This window comes from Nothobranchius furzeri, chromosome 1 (genome assembly GCF_043380555.1).
Source record: "Nothobranchius furzeri strain GRZ-AD chromosome 1, NfurGRZ-RIMD1, whole genome shotgun sequence".
NCBI lineage: Eukaryota > Metazoa > Chordata > Actinopteri > Cyprinodontiformes > Nothobranchiidae > Nothobranchius > Nothobranchius furzeri.
In genome coordinates this window covers 49,665,255-49,681,759 of record NC_091741.1, presented here as the reverse complement: position 1 = coordinate 49,681,759, position 16,505 = coordinate 49,665,255, and the positions used below count along the sequence as shown (strand labels likewise).

General features: G+C 42.4%; 1 protein-coding gene across 5 annotated transcripts in view; it reads left to right on the top strand.

Annotated features, from left to right (window-relative positions):
* The window catches only part of grm8a (glutamate receptor, metabotropic 8a), a 409,634-nt gene that overhangs the window by 357,651 nt on the left and 35,478 nt on the right, over positions 1-16,505 (top strand). For all 5 annotated transcript variants that reach the window (XM_070549006.1, XM_070549010.1, XM_070549009.1 and 2 more), the window contains 3 exons: positions 9,344-9,490; positions 9,912-10,333; positions 10,621-10,987. In XM_070549006.1, the coding sequence (XP_070405107.1) occupies positions 9,344-9,490; positions 9,912-10,333; positions 10,621-10,987 (936 nt within the window). The remainder of the gene's footprint in view (positions 1-9,343; positions 9,491-9,911; positions 10,334-10,620; positions 10,988-16,505) is intronic.

Sequence of the window (16,505 nt, the reverse complement as noted above, 5' to 3'; positions counted from 1 at the left end):
TCTGAGCCTTTTCTCACTTCCTCCGCCTCTGGCTGCTGACAGTGCACGCGCAAGCGGCATGCTGAGGAGAGAGCGTCTGTGACGCACTCGACATCGTGCACTACAGCGCGGCGTTGAGTGGAAAGTGGAAACCCTTCTATCTTTCAGAGTCTGGAAGACTTCTGGTTATTTCATTTGGAGAAATGCTTCCTATTTAAAACTTTGGCTGAAGTAGCGCTCGACATTATTCAGCACCTGCTTTGAGTTTCAGCAGAGCGCAGATCTATCCAGAACATTATTTAAACAGCCATGACTCAGTCTGAGGCAAAAGTCTAGAACTGATTACACACAAGCTGCAGGTTCAGGCTTAGACGGCCCGGCGCAGGAGGAATGTGCGTTTGAGCCGCAGCAGATGAAATGCTCCTAATTTAAGTGAAATCGATTAATTGCATTGTTCACGTTACTGGGTGATTCTGATCAGCTTGATTGGACTAAATATTAATTATATTTAACGAATGATTATTCATTATTTTAAAAATGAAAGTAGGGCTGTGCAGTTGCACAGTGGTTAGAGCTGTTGCCTTGTAGCAAGAAGGTCCGGGGTTCGCTTCCCGCGCGCGACCCTGCGTGGACAAAGCGGGTTCAGAAAATGGATGGATGGATTAAAGATGAAAGTGACGGGGATAAATGGATCATGTGACCTCTGACAGCGAGCTGCCTCCTCAGAGTGTGTCCAAACGCAGCAGTGATTTATTCCATCCCCTACTTATAAAAGAAAGAACACACATTTTGTTTAAATAAAGTACCACAACAGTGGGCACCACAGGGAAACGAAGACAAGGCTTTTTAACATTTTAACTGTGTTTAATATGGGCCGTTTATATGTCACTCTATCAGACTACAAATACAAAATTAAACAAAAAGAAAAATATAAATTTCTCTTCCAGCAAACATATGTGTTGTGCTTGTGTTAAAAAAATCTATGTTTTGGGCTTCTTCTGTGTTCGCAAATCAGTCCGTGAGTCATGATGTCACATGCACGAATAAATCGTCCATCGTCTTTTTTTCGACTGACGATTGGCGGTGGGAAAAGTTATACAAATCGCCCAACCCTACTCCACAGCCCTGACCAGTCTGCTGGCATGCCAATCACGGTGCTCTATTGGTGGGCAGGATGATGCGACTGGGTGAAACTGGCGACTGCTCATTTGAAACAGCTGTTGGGCATCAACTTTGGACTATTTAGACTTAAGGTTTTCTTTCACTCTAGAGCAGATAGACTTAAGTTTATTTAGATAGTGGAAGTATTTGTGGCTTCCTTGATTGTGCATGGCAGGCTTCCCTCTTGACTGACATCCGTAGCAGTCCAATCACAGCGCTCCATTGGTTTAAACTGTTAAGGCTCTGCAAAACTAAGATGACAACAACTTTTTGTTTTGAAACAACTTTAGCATCAACTTTGGACTATTTAGACTTTGGATTTTCTTTGAGTCAAGAGCAGATAGAGTAACTTAAAGTGACAATGTGTAGTGTTTCCCATCAATCTCTGGAAATATCCATCAAAATGTTATTGAAAATGAATTAAATGATGTTCAGTTGTTGAAAAACTATTGGTGGCTTCTTAACATATAACCATAAAAATTGGGTCTAAAATTCATGGGCGCAGGTCTAAGTCTCTAGGCGACGCCATATTAGAAACCATATTTCCTTCTATGGGAGCCTATGAGGACAAAACACATTTACTGGTTTGTAACAAGCAGTTACAAAACGTTCACCATTCATAAACGATGTTGTTTTACACATTTACCTCTTCGCTTGTTGCCAGTGATGAAAGGGAGTCCAATGTGCTCATCATGTTGCTGGAGGTTGAACAATCTGATGAAGTACTCATTTAAAAATAGCGCTCCCAGAGATTTTTCACCCTAATGACCTCCCTTAGGTAAGGTCTTACTCAAACTCAAAAATTCTGCTTGCTTGCAATGATTTAGGTGTGTATTGTCCCCATCACAAGGGAAAATACACATTGTCGCTTAAAGTCTTTTATTCAGAAAAAGTATGCATTTGTGTTTTCTTCGATGGTGTGTGGAGGACTGCCTCAATGACTGACATTTAGCTGTGAGTATGTCACCTTGTTTGTTATCCAATAGCGTTCAGAGACTGTTTAAAAGACAACCGTAGATCCCGCCCCATGACAATGGTCATGGCTGGACTATAGGTTGGCTTGCAGACTTTTAGGCTTGCAGGCTAAAATCTTGTCACTTTTAGCCATGATTATTCCTCAACAATGATAAAACAATAGAGATGAAATCATTTATAAATAATTATAACAAACATTTAAAAGCAGTTCAACTAAAATGAGAACAAACAATTAATCAAGGTCCAATCCAATCCAATCCAATCCAATTTTATTTATATAGTGCATTTAAAAACAGCATGTCAGCTGACCAAAGCACTGCACAGAGTTAAACCTAAAAAGCCATTCAAAATACACATACATACACATTAAACACAGATAAAAGCTGTCATAAAATAGAAACACCTAAAAACAATACAAATGTATAAAACAGCCAGTTAAAAGAGAAGTCAATAAAAACAGAAGTCAGTAAAACAGAAGAGTCACAGCATAAAAGACCGATCAATGACCAAAAGCCAAAAAAAAAAAAAAAAGTGTCTTCAGGCTGGATTTAAACTGTGCCAGTGAAGAAGCCTGGCGTACCACCAGAGGGAGTGCGTTCCAAAGTCTGGGAGCTGCAAAGGCGAACACACTCTCCCCACGAGCTTTATACTTCATTTTAGGGACTATGAGCAATAGAAGATCAGCAGACCTTAGTGACCGGGTGGGGGTGGGGGGTGTAGGGGGTGAGCAGCTCTGAGAGGTTTAAGGGGGCTAGACCATTCAGGGCTTTATAAGTAAAAGTTAGAACTTTGTGTTGAATTCGAAATTGAACAGGAATCCAGTGTAGACTGCCAGAATGGGAGTGATGTGGCAGCGTTTATTTGCATTGGAGAGAAATCTGGCTGCAGCATTCTGGACTTTCTGCAGACAATTTAGGACGGACACATTTACACCAATTAGAACCGAGTTGGAAAAATTGAGTATAGAAGTGATAAATGCATGAATCACTGATTCTATGTGCGGCCTCTTAAGAATGGGCTTTAGTCGGGCAAGGCGACGAAGCTGGAAGAAGCAGGATCGAACAGTGGCATTTACATGTGCACTCATTGATAAGTCCACATCCAGTTTAACCCCAAGGCTGGTTACACATGAATTAAGGTTTAGGGGGAGAGATCAAAGGCAGCAGAAGTATGCAGATTATGTTTTGGTTTGAATAGAATGGCCTCAGTCTTATCGTAATTGAACTTCAGGAAATTGGAAGCTAGCCAGGTTTTAATTTCTGAGAGCTGGGTAATGGAACGTAGTTGATTTAAAGCGATATAAATTTGACAGTCATCGGCGTATATGTGATAATGTAGGCCGTGTTTAGCAATGATATTTCCCAGTGGCAAAATATAAATAAAAAAGAGGAGTGGGCCTAAAATAGAGTCCTGGGGAACTCCCCAGGGGAGTGGGACAAAAGGAGAAGAGCAATTGCCTATGTTGTTGCTGAAGCTCCTGTCAGACAGATAGGAGTGAAACCAATTTAGCACAGTCCCTGTGACTCCAACAAAAGATTTCAGCCTAGTTAACAGAATGTTATGGTCAACTGTATAGAATGCCGCTGATATGTCTAGCAGTAGTAACAGAACAAAGGAACCAGCATCAGTTTCTGTCAGAATGTCATTTAACACACGAATATGTGCAGACTCGGTGCAATGATTTGGCCTAAAAGCAGACTGAAAATGGTCGAGTAGTGAATGTGCCAGTAAATGATGTGAGAGTTGAGCATGTACCAAAACTGAGGTCAAAACTCAACCCAAAAAACTGAGATAAAGGTGAAAGTATATCAGCCAACTAGCTACAAAAATTGGGATACAAAATAAAATGAGCAAGGTTCCTGATAAAGCAGCAGAGATGAGCTTGGTTGGAATACGCTGTGTGGGAGCTCGGAAATGAGCCACTGATCTTCCTTATCATGCAAAGGTGACTACTGAGGTGATTTGGGCATCTGATGGTGAGGTTTCTTAGGTACATGTCACTGGTGGAAGTTTAAGAAGAAGAAGCAGAAGGAGAAGGAGAAGGAGAAGGAGAAGGAGGAGAAGAAGAAGAAGAAGAAATCATTTATATAGTGCCTCAAGATAAAAATCACGAGGTGCTTCACAAAAACAAAAAAAATGTAAAAATATAAAAAATAATTTAGAAAACTGTTGAAATATATTTAAAATGAGCAAAAATAGACAATTGTGATTAAAAAATGTAATGAAAGATAGTGAATAGGAAAGAGGGAAATCAGTGGATCCTTAGGAAGGTGGAATAGGTGGGGAGAGCAGAATAAAGAGAGTGGTGGAGAAGGTCATACAAAAGCCAGCATGAACAAGTGAGTCTTCAGCTGCTTTTTGAAGGAGACTACTGAGTCCACTGATCTCAGGCTCAGGGGGAGAGAGTTCCAGAGTCTGGGGGCCACAGCAGCAAATGATCTGTCACCTTTGGTCTTTAGCCTGGTGCGCTGCACAACCAGTAGGCTTTGATCACTGGACCTCAGGGACCGGCTGGGGGTGTAGGGACTAAGAAGATCACCAATGTAAGATGGTGCTTGTCCATGTAAGGCCCTATAGACCAGAACCAGGATCTTGAAATGAACCCTGAAGTTGACTGGCAGCCAGTGAAGCTGGAGGAGAAGCGGGTGATGTGGGTGTGTTTGGAGGACTTGCTCAGTAGCCGAGCACAGGCATTCTGAACCACCTGTAGACAGTTCAGGGAGGTTCTGCTCAGACACGTGAAAAGAGAGTTACAGTCTAAGCGTGAGGAGATGAAGGTGTGGATAACAGTCTCAAGTTCAGAGTGGGACATAATGGGACTCAGCTTTGAAATGTTCCTGAGATGGAAGAAGGAAGAGCGAACAAGAGAACTGACATGAGAATCCAGGGTGAGAGCTGGGTCAAAGGTCACACCAAGATTCCTGACAGATGTTTTGGTGTGAGAAGCAAGCTGACCAAGAGAGTCTCTGACTTTGGGAACCAGCTTGTCTGGGGCACAAATGAGGATCTCAGTCTGATTTTCATTCAGCTGTAGAAAGTTCCCAGCCATCCAGGTTTTGATAGAGTCTAAGCAGGTGTGTAACAGCTGCAGCTTAGACATCTCATGGGGCTTAAAGGAGATGTACATTTGGATGTCATCTGCATAAATATGGTAGGAGATTCCTTTGAAGGAGCTCAGGATGTGCTGAAGAGGAAGCAGATAGAGGAGGAAGATCAGAGGCCCCAGCACAGAACCTTGTGGGACACCATGGGTAAAGGAGGTGGTGGAGGACCTAATCTTGGAGGCGGCCACAGAAAAGGAGCACTCAGAAAGATAAGATGAGAACCACTCCAGAACAGATCCCGATAGGCCTACCCAGTCTCTCAGCCTCTCATGTAGCAGGTGATGGTCAAAAGTGTCAAAGGCTGCAGTCAGGTCCAGCAGGACCAGAACAGAACAGTCCCCTGCATCACTGTGAGTCAGAAGGGCATTAGAGAACCTAAGAAGAGCTGTTTCAGTAGAATGATCTCTACAAAATCCTGACTGGACGCTATCATAGATGTTATGTTGATTAAGAACAGCTGTGAGCTGTTTAGCCACAACCTTTTCCAAGATCTTGGAGATGAATGGAAGTTTAGAGATGGGTCTGAAGCTGCTATGGAGAGAGGCGCCAAGACTCGTTTTTTTAAGAAGTGGATGGATTACAACGTTCTTAAAGTAAGCAAGGACCTGACCAGAAACCAGAGAAGCATTAATAATGGAGAGCACGCTGGGATCGATGGACTGAAAAGCACTTTTAAACAAAGATGAGGGTAAGATTTTGAGGAGGCATGCAGAGGTCTTCATAGAGTTAACTAGTTTGGTTAACTAGGGCAAAGAAACAGGAGCAAAGCTATCTAGGATGATGGGCCTGGTTGGAGTCGGGAGAGGCAGAGATAAGGCTGAAAGAGAGATGCTAGATCTAACCTTATTGACTTTGTCCACAAAGAAAGACAGAAAGTTCTCACAGTCTGCAACAGAGTGGATGGAGGCTGTAGGAGAGGCAGGAGAGACAATGCTGCTGATGGTGTTAAACAGCACCTTGGGGTTCCCTTAGCTTTGGGACACCAGGTTGGAAAAATAGGAAACCCTTGCGTCTCTGACTGCAGAGTTAAAGGATGACAGAAGATCCTTTAGGTGCAGCAGATGGATGTGGAGATGGGTTTTCTTCCACAAGAGCTAAATTTTTCTGCATTGGCACTTCAGGCTGCGAAGGCTGTCATTAAACTAGGGAGTAGGGTTCACTGCAGGAACTGATCTGGTTCTGACAGGACAGATGTTGTCCAGAATGGAGAGACAGTGCTCATTAAACTGAGAAGTTAAGGAATTTGGGTCGTTATCAGAAGAACAGGGTGGATCAAAAGCAGCAGAAAAGTTGCTAGCTGTGCTCTCATTAAGAAAACGAGAACTAACCATATGGCGAGCAGGAGGTGGGGACGCAGAAACTGACAAGTTAAAGAAATTGCAATGGTGATCTGAAATATAAACGTCCTCAGGACAAACACTGTCAGCATTTAGACTCAGGGTAAAAACAAGGTCTAGAGTGTGCCCCCTGGTGTGTGTGTGGGACCAGACACATGTTGGGTAAAGCCGAAGGAGTCCATAAGGCTGGAGAAACTCATGGTAAAGTGGTCAGAGGGATTACCAATGTGGATGTTAAAGTCACCCACAATCACCAGTCTGGACAGCTTCACAGTGGAGGATAGAAAGTCACTAAACTCCTGAAGGAAAGAACTGTTTGGACCAGGTGGACAATAGACCACAGCACAGTAGAACGGGTCATTATGCCCGACTTTAATCAGCTGCAGTTCAAAGGAAGCAACGTGACCAGAGGTTGTAGAGCTACATGGAAGATGGTCTCTGAAAACAACAGCTAGGCCTCCACCACGACCAGAACCCCAGGGCTGGCTATGAAAAGAATAACCACTCGGGCAAAGTTCAATCAGACCAGAATAATCAGATGTTTGCTGCCAAACTTCAGTCAGAAACAGAAAATCCAGGTTTTTAGAGAGAATTAAATCATTGAGCAGGAAAGACTTATTGTTAACAGAGCGGGTCTTTAATAGAGCCATGCTGAGTGAGGTGGAGGAATCAGAAACTACAGAAACAGCTGGAGTTAGAGGACGTAAATTAGCAGGGTTAGATCCACGGTGTTTATAAAAACCACTTATGGTGGGAACAGGAGGAGACGCCACTGAAGAATGAGGATAAACCAACCTTAAAAAACTTGGACGGAGAAACTGGAATGCGGAAGTGGTGCTCAAGTCACCATACAAAGGACAAGAAGCCAGAAGATCATGCTGTTGTTTACTAGATAAACCACGCTTTAGGAGAAGTCTTATTCTCACCTGGATTCCTGCTCGTTTACATTTTTTCCTCCGACATTTTCCCGGGACCGGATAAACATCGCTGGAGGTGTCCTGGTAGGAATCATTTGGCTCCAGGCCAGCACGCCACTCAGGTAAACAAATGGGGAGGTACATCCTCGGTGCATCTTGGGCGATTGTGAAAGAACGGAACGACAAAAGAGTCTGGTGATCATAGGAGATGGTAGCAGAGACACTACTGAAGAGGATCGCAGACAGGAGCAAGGTGGAAAAGAGGAGGTTAGTGGAGAAAAGTTTGAAAAAGTGGCCAGTGACCGCAGCTAAGCCAAGCACATGCGCCATCTTGTTGCTGACCGGTAGCGTGGTCCTGGGGTAGACGTAAAATTTACTGGAGGGATAATAAAAGAAAGAAAACAATCTTTTCTATAGCATTTCTCAAGATAAAAATCACGAGGCGCTTCACAAAAACAAAAAATTTTAAATATAAAAAAGATGTTGAAAATTTATTAAAAATATGTTTAAAATAAGCAACAAATGACAATTGTGATTAAAAAATGCAAAGAGAGAGAGAGAATAGGAAAGAGGGAAATCAGTGGATCCTGGGGAAGACAGAATAGGTGAGGAGAGCAAAATAAGGAGAAGGTGGTGTTGAAGGTCACGTAAAAGCCTGCATGAACAGTTGAGTTTTCAGCTGCTTTTTATAGGAGACCACTGAGTCCACTAATCTCAGGCTCAGGGGGACAGAGGTCCAGAGTCTGGGGGCCACAGCAGCAAATGATCTAATATATTCTCTCTAGCCTGGGAAGAAGAGAAGCTGGAGAGTGTAATTGGTAAGAGGGTTATCTAGGTGTCTCTCCTGGATCTGTTATCTCCACCAGCTTGTATAATTGGAAGAAAATGGGTGTAACATGTGGCCACGCCCCCGTTTTCTGCTCCACCCTCAATCCCTCAGTCATATAAGTGAGCTCCCGGGGTGAAAAAGAATTAGCTTTGCACCTAACAGTATTAAACATGAAATGTCTTCAATGAACGTCAAATAATACATTTTCTGCATTCTGTGGCTTTTCATGCAGCTATTATAATGATAATAGCTGCATGAAAAGCAAGTGTTTACCAAGCAAGGTAAACACTTGGTATGAGTTGTTTTGGGTGCCACATAATTTATTGTTTTTGTCATAAATTCTGTTTATTTTCCATGTCTGAATTCAAATAAACAATCAACAGTTGTCTACCAATCTTGGTGAATAAACACTGGTTGTATTACTATCAAATTAAAACCACTTTTCTATCCCCGTTTCGTATTTATTTATTATTTTTTTGGCATCAGTGCTTTTGTTGCTAGAAATGCAGCATTTCTCCTCAACATTCATGGCAATCGATGGAGCTCAAGGGAGTCGGTGTGCTAACAGACTTTTACTCAAACTCTTGCATACATAACCACAAATTAGATGATGCACACTTCCAAACTCACATAGACCAGACATACGGAAAGCTCAGGGATTTGCTGCAATGCCAGAGCGGCACAAGCGCAAACAAACAACATGCACACATAGACACACACACACACACACACACACACACGAACTGGGGGAAATACAGATGGTTTATTAGCGCCAGATCTGATTATTGGCTTCCAGACGAGTTCGTTTTTGGCTTGGAGGCTCTCAGCAAAAATGATCAGAAGGTCTGCTTGTCCTAATTCCCCTCCAAGAACCTCTCAAGATACGGTTATTGTAGAAGGTTAAGGAATTGTTAACACATTCTAGCGTTAGATAGCTGTTGATGTTTTAACTCATTTATTTTCCTCCAGAAAACTGAATGGAGGTTTAATGTTTCCGTTTCTACACAAGAACAATTCCCGACACACGTGTGCTGCTTTCAGGTGGAGGCCATGCGCTGGAGAACCGGTGATCCGTCCCTGCCGGCGTCTGTGTGCAGCATGCCGTGCCGCACGGGTGAAAGAAAGAAGGTTGTGAAAGGAGCACCGTGCTGCTGGCACTGCGAGCGCTGCGAGGGATATTACTTTCAGGTAGCTCTATTAAAATACACAACCATCCTATTTTAAGCAATGCAAAAAGAAAAGCTCTCCAATCAATTGAATTAATCAATTTCCCTCTGGGATTAATAAAGTATTTTTGAATTGAATTGAATTGAAGAGGACAATTTAAAATTGATACATGCAGGAAGAAGCCCACAGATGCTATTAAAGCAAATGGAGGTGCATGAAATGAGGTGAGGGAAGGGGTCTCATCCCACATTATCAAGATGTGTCTCCTATGATGATTATATCTGTGGGACAGTTTGGCAGCTCATCATCCTTCTTATTAAGTTGGAGAAACCAACGAGGAGTGAGTTTTGTGGCTCAGGAAGAAAAACAGGAAACCAAACAGCAGCAGGTGACGCTGGAAAAACAAACACACCTGTCCTTCCATCTCCTCTTTCTCCTTTAGGTTTCAGAGGTTGCATGTGAGATGTGTCCATACGAGATGCGTCCTGATTCCAACCGCACCGGCTGCGTTCCCATCCCCATCATTAAGCTGGAGTGGCACTCTCCCTGGGCCGTCTTTCCCGTCTTCATCTCCATGCTGGGGATCATCGCCACGTCTTTCGTCATCGTGACATTCGTCCGGTACAACGACACGCCCATCGTCCGAGCATCCGGCCGAGAGATGAGCTACGTGCTTTTGACTGGGATCTTCCTGTGCTACGCCATAACGTTCCTGATGATAGCGACGCCGGATGTGGGTGTGTGCTCCCTGAGGAGGATTTTCCTGGGCTTGGGAATGTGCTTCAGCTACGCAGCACTGCTCACCAAAACCAACAGGATACATCGCATCTTTGAACAGGGGAAGAAATCTGTAACGGCACCCAGGTGAAAAAACAAACACCCTCTTTATTAAGCTGCTTGCACTTTTCATACATCATTTACCCAAACCAGTCCTCCACTCACCCGTCATGCTCTTTACAGGCAGTGTGATCCTGCAGAACATCAGTGTGCCTAAAATGTAATTACATGTTTAAAAATAAAAAAAGTCAGATCCTTGTCCCTCTGTGACATATTTTGCTTCAAGATGCTAGTTATTATGTTTACAGCATTCTCTAGTTAATGCTAATCACGTGACAGCTGCTTTAAGGTTGCTGTTGTCTTTGTCTCCTCAGGTTCATTTCTCCTGCCTCTCAGCTCGTCATCACCTTCTCCCTGATCTCGGTTCAGCTCCTCGGTGTCTTTGTGTGGTTCGCAGTAGACCCTCCACACATTGTTGTGGACTACGGTGAGCAACGGACCCAGGACCCCATGGCGGCACGAGGTGTCCTCAAGTGTGACATCTCGGACCTGTCCCTTATCTGCTCCTTGGGTTACTCCATTTTGCTCATGGTGACATGCACGGTTTACGCCATCAAGACACGAGGCGTCCCCGAAACCTTCAACGAGGCCAAGCCCATCGGATTTACTATGTACACCACCTGCATCATCTGGCTGGCATTCATTCCCATCTTCTTTGGCACATCACAATCTGCAGAAAGAGTGAGTATCTGTGTTTCAAGATGAATCCATATAACGAACATCGTATCAGAGATATAATCTACAAGTTTATTTGGTTAAGTCAAACCAACATGTTCTTGAGTTTCTGGACCCAAAATTGCTGAGGTAATCCACAGATCTACTATATTTCTGTCACTTGTTAACAGATTTTTACAGGAAATCTTAAGCAAAATTCACCTATTCCATGTTAATTGTGCTGTCATGTGGGTCTCCACTGCATCTATGAACACTGTAATTATATGCCTAAAATGACCCGTTAAAAAACGTTCCTGTTTGTGATGTCACACTAAGGAAAAGTAGCCTAGAAATCCCCCTCATCTGTTGACGCTAAAGGAGCAGCAGCTCTACTCTGAGCCCATCCCAGACATCCGAGCCTCTCAGCTTCTAGCAGTTTGAGTGAGGGTGGGGTGGGTGTGGCCATTTCCTGCTTGTTTTCCTTAAAATGACAGAGCCCTGAAACGGCCCATTCTGAAAGGTACTGAAAATGATGAGAGTAAAACTGCTAAAATCTCTTTTAGTCTTGGAATTTTTATGCAAATGACTTTATGAACTTGTTTTATATGCCATAGGCTTTTATAACTAAAACAGTCACATGTTATATTAATATTATTAATATTATGGTTCATTCAATCAATCAAATTTATTTGTATAGCACCTTCTAGCCCCTTAATGGAAGCCCAAGGTGCTGAACAGTATGAACATGGATAGACATAATAGTTAAAATTATAATTAATAATTAATTAATATTATGGTTAATCAAAATATGTTTAACTTCACAAAATAGCACAACTCGTATGATCAGGAAAACCTTTATTTTTCTTTCCAAAAAATATTCAAGCTTTAATAATAATTTAGTGCTTTGTGATTTACAGATGTGCTCCTCTTCATAATTAAGAAGAGCTCAGAGTATTTAAATGTTATCAGCCACATTGACCTTAGAGCCTGTTATAAGCAGTCATGGTATTCTCACTTGATCCTAATAGACTGTAAATAACACACTTGCACACAAACAAATGCTGCAATGTTCTCTCACACATAGAGAAGGTGCCCTTTGGATTTAACAGTGTAGTAATGCAGCTTATGATGCATGCACATATCAATAAAGCCAATTTGATACATAACATCAAGCTTTTGTGTGCCACCACTTTTAGTGCTGAAGTGGATTTATTGATTCTGTTTCTTCATAGTGTGACTGTTCAGGTTTTAACAATAAGACTCCGCACATACTCATTGGGATTCATAGCAGGTCATTGATTGCTGATGTCATTTTCTGGTGCTTTTCAATGCAGAACATGTTGCTTTTGTAAAAGGATGAGAAGTAAATTAATGCACAGGTGCAAGGATAAACAGGCTGATGCTAGTATGTGTTTCTCAGGTCACATTTTGACACGTTACTGCACCAAGATAAGAAGAAATTGCATGAAATCAAAGCGTGTAGCATCAGTGTTTGTCCCTGGCACGTCTATAAACATATTCTTAAACACTAGGGATGTGTCTTGGTGAAATTCTGGCGATATGATATGTATCACGGCACAGGGAAAACAATATGAATATTGTGATACATTCAGTCAGACAATACTAGCTATTTTTTAGACAGAAATAATTGTGGGAAAATTCAATAAACGGCCCAAACTGATTCGTAACACGTTTAACAAGATGCATCTGAACCATAATAGAGGGATTTACATTTCAATGGGGGAAACAAAACCCATTGCATACTGCTGCTGACTAGTGGTTGGTGTTTGAATTACACCGAAATAAAATAAAATAAACAAATGTTTGCATGTAAGTTCTTCCAAAAATTTGATACACGGCATTTGAAAATTCCAAAAATTTGATATAATATCGCAGGAAAAAATTTAGACATATTGCCATATCGATATTTTCCATCCATCCATTTTCAGCCGCTTATCAGAAGTCGGGTTGCGGGGGCAGTAGCCTAAGCCGGGACGCCCAGACTTCCCTCTCTCCAGCTGCTTGATTCAGCTCTTCTGGGGGAATCCCAAGGCATTCCCTGGCCAGCCGTGAGACATAGTCCCTCCAGCGTGTCCTGGGTCTGCCCTTGAGTGTCCTCCAAGTTGGACGTGATTAGAAAACCTCTTCAGAGAGGCGTCCAGGAGGCATCCTGACCAGATGCCCGAGCCACCTCAACTGTCTCCTCTCGACGTGGAGGAGCAGCGGGTCTACTCCAAGCCCCTCCCGGATGACCAAGCTTCTCACCCTATCTCTAAGGGAGAACCCAGCCACCCTGGGAAGAAGGGAGAAAACTCATTTCAGCCGCTTGTATCTGCGATCTCGTTCTTTCAGTCACTACCCAAAGCTCATGACCATAGGTGAGGGTAGGAACAAAGATTGACCAATAAATCGAGAGCTTTGCCTTCTGACTCAGCTCTCTTTTCACCACGACAGACTGGTACCACTCCCGCATCACTGCAGATGCAGCACCGATCCGCCTATCGATCTCACGCTCCAGTTTTCCCTCACTCGTGAACAAGACCCTGAGATACTTAAACTCCTTCACTTGAGGCGGGCTTCGTACATCCCTATTAAACACCATTGATTGTTTTTGTCATTCACTTCCATACAAACACATTTCTGATCGGGTTGGCCCCTCCTCTCCACGAATAAAAAAGGCGTGAACTCTTCTATCTGTCTCTGTTTTCTTGTCAGTCAGGCACTTTTCATTTCTGCCTTTGCCCACGTCTGAGTCTGTTTTCCTTTCAAGGAGGGTGCCAGGCTCAGTTGAATGGCAAAGCTCACATCAAAGTGATCCTGTCTAATCACACATCAGGGAAATCACACAGTTGCTGGCTGTTTCAGAGCATTTTTCCTTTGCTTGTTCTTTCTCCACTAGAAGCGAGAGAGTTAGAGGAAGTTATTGTGTCCAACTTTGAAATGAGTTTTTTACTCCCCTCCCTGAAGTGACTGTTGTTATATCTACTCAGTAGAGTCTGACGAGTTTAAGATGATAATGGGGTCACTTGTTTGCTTTTGCTTCGTCTAGTTAATGGTTTCAAACAGATTCTGTCATTGCTGCTGGCGGCTTCTTTAACCTTTAAGCCACTGAGTGTGAAAGACAAAGCAAGCCTCCGACTTTCTACACTATTTTATATTTAGTACCGTTTATGGGTGTTGATGCATCATGGCTGCTGCTGGGTGTGTTCATGTGTGAAGCCATTTGCGTGCACTTTTATGACCTTATAAGAGCATATGTCACTAAATGTAGCACCCATGTCATGTTAGCTTTGCTAATTAGCATGTCCGCCAGCAACGTCATGCATTCCTGCACTATAGTGCGTTTGCGGTGTGTTAGTTTTAATTGGGATATCCACCAGTGCACATTAGCATGTCTCCGTGTGTTGTTTCTAATTGGAATATCCTCTGGAGTGTGTGGCAGCTGGTTGGCTAACGGAGAAAGGAGTAAATAGGTAAGGATGTGACTTGCTGATGGGGCTTTAATGAGGGGTTTGCTGAGTGCATAGGTTTGTCTTTGTGTTTTTAGAAAGACGGGAGGAAAAGTGGCAATAGCGAGGTTACATGGGATTAGGTGACAGCAACATTTATGTTTCGATTAACTTAATCATCAATTTACCACCAAAACTCTTGGAAATATTTATGTGCAACTGATTGTTGTTCTCTTTGAATGCTTTAGCATTATCTGTACTAATAAGGTTGTGTATAGTGTTCGGAATGTTGCTTAAGTAATTTGTTATAGTTACTAATTACTGTTAGAGTTAGTGACTGAGTTACAAGAATAAAAAAGTAATCGGTAGACAGCAGGATTTGGACTCCTGGTATTTGGACATCTTGCCTCTGATTGGCTAACAGCAACATGACTATACCATTGACTCCATTTGCTCTAAAATGCTGATCTCCACAAATAACACAAGCATGGAGGAGTTCTGCTGTGTGGTGGAGCTGCTCCTGCTGACAGTTAGCTTCTACTAACTAAGACATTCTCATCTGATTCCTGGATGCTAAACCAACAACAGCCTTTCCCGTTGTGAGTCAAGATGGGTGACTCCATAATGTTAAGTGACAGTGCGACAGATCAGTCAGGTTTTTCAAATCCTAGAATTTCACCATCTGTTTTTATTCCAGTAATCAGAGGGTTTTAGGTTTGATCCCGGCTTCTGCTAGAGAATGCTGCTGTGTCCTTGGGCAAGACACTTAGCCTATCTTGCCTGGTGGTGGTGGTTTGGAGGGACCGGTGGCTCCAGTGTTTGGCAGTCTCGCTTCCGTCACCCCAGGGCAGCTGTGGCTACTTTGTAGCTCATCATCACCAGAGTGTGTGTTAATGGGTGAACGACTGATTGTGTTGTGAAGTGCCTTGATGGGTTTAGAACCGTAAGAAGGTGCTTTACAAATACAGGCCATTTACGCTTTATTTTCTCTTTCTAAGCTAATGCAGGAGATAGGTGGAGGAGTCTATTTTTATGTTCAGCCTTCATGAAAAACTCATTGACCAATTATAATCATCAGTAATCATTAAAACAATGTTTTCATCAGTGAACCACACGTTTAACTCTGCTTTAGACTCACTAGACCGCTATAAATATATTCACTTTCTATCCTGTTTTTACAATAATAATGTATTTTATTTGGAAACAAAATAAAATAAAAAAAAAACACACATTTCAAGACACCCAAGGACATTTTTAAACAAGGCAGGCAAAACAAACAAAGAACAGCACATGAACATATAAAACAGGTCTTGTTTTTTGTGTGTTTTAGTGAATTTCATGAGACTTGAATGGGATCTCTTGGATATTGTGATACGATTTATGTTACAGAATGCTCATTTGTTACATAAAGTAAAGGTGTTTCCGAATTACATTCAGATCATATAGACTAAATTATATGATTGGACAGATTGTGGATAACACAAAAAAAACTATACTAAATTGTTAGTTTTTTGTGTTATCCACACCTTGGTGGCAGAGATTTTTAAGTATTAACAGAATGGATTAATTTTATTCAGTCAGTGCTTGTAAAATCTGAATTTATAAAATATATAAAATCATAAATACATTAATTGTGAATGCATTTTAACTCCTGATTGGCACAGGGGTTTAGCAGGAATGTTGTTCCTTTAGCCAACTGACTCACAGTTTTTGCCCTCCACTGACAAAGTGACTATAGGTCTGAAAGGTGTGTCCACCTGTCAAAAGGTTCAGTCCCTTCCTACCATATTTGTTAAAAGTACAACACGCTGCTACATGGCCCCAAAATGATGCAAAAAAAGTGGTCCGTCTGCAGAGACATGGGCTTCCTGTGGGTTTTCTTAAAGTTTCTTCAACTGCAACCTTTGGGCAAAGGGTGTGTGGTCACCAGCCAGTGTGGTCTCCATACTGATCTCTTCTCCAACACTCCTCTGAATACTCAGCGTGTCTCTGAGTCGCAGCAGGCATCAAGAAAAAAAGAAGCAAAAGGCTTAAAAGGCAGAAGATAAACAGAACTAGAAAGAAAGTTTCAAAGAGACATCAAAGCAAACTGAGAT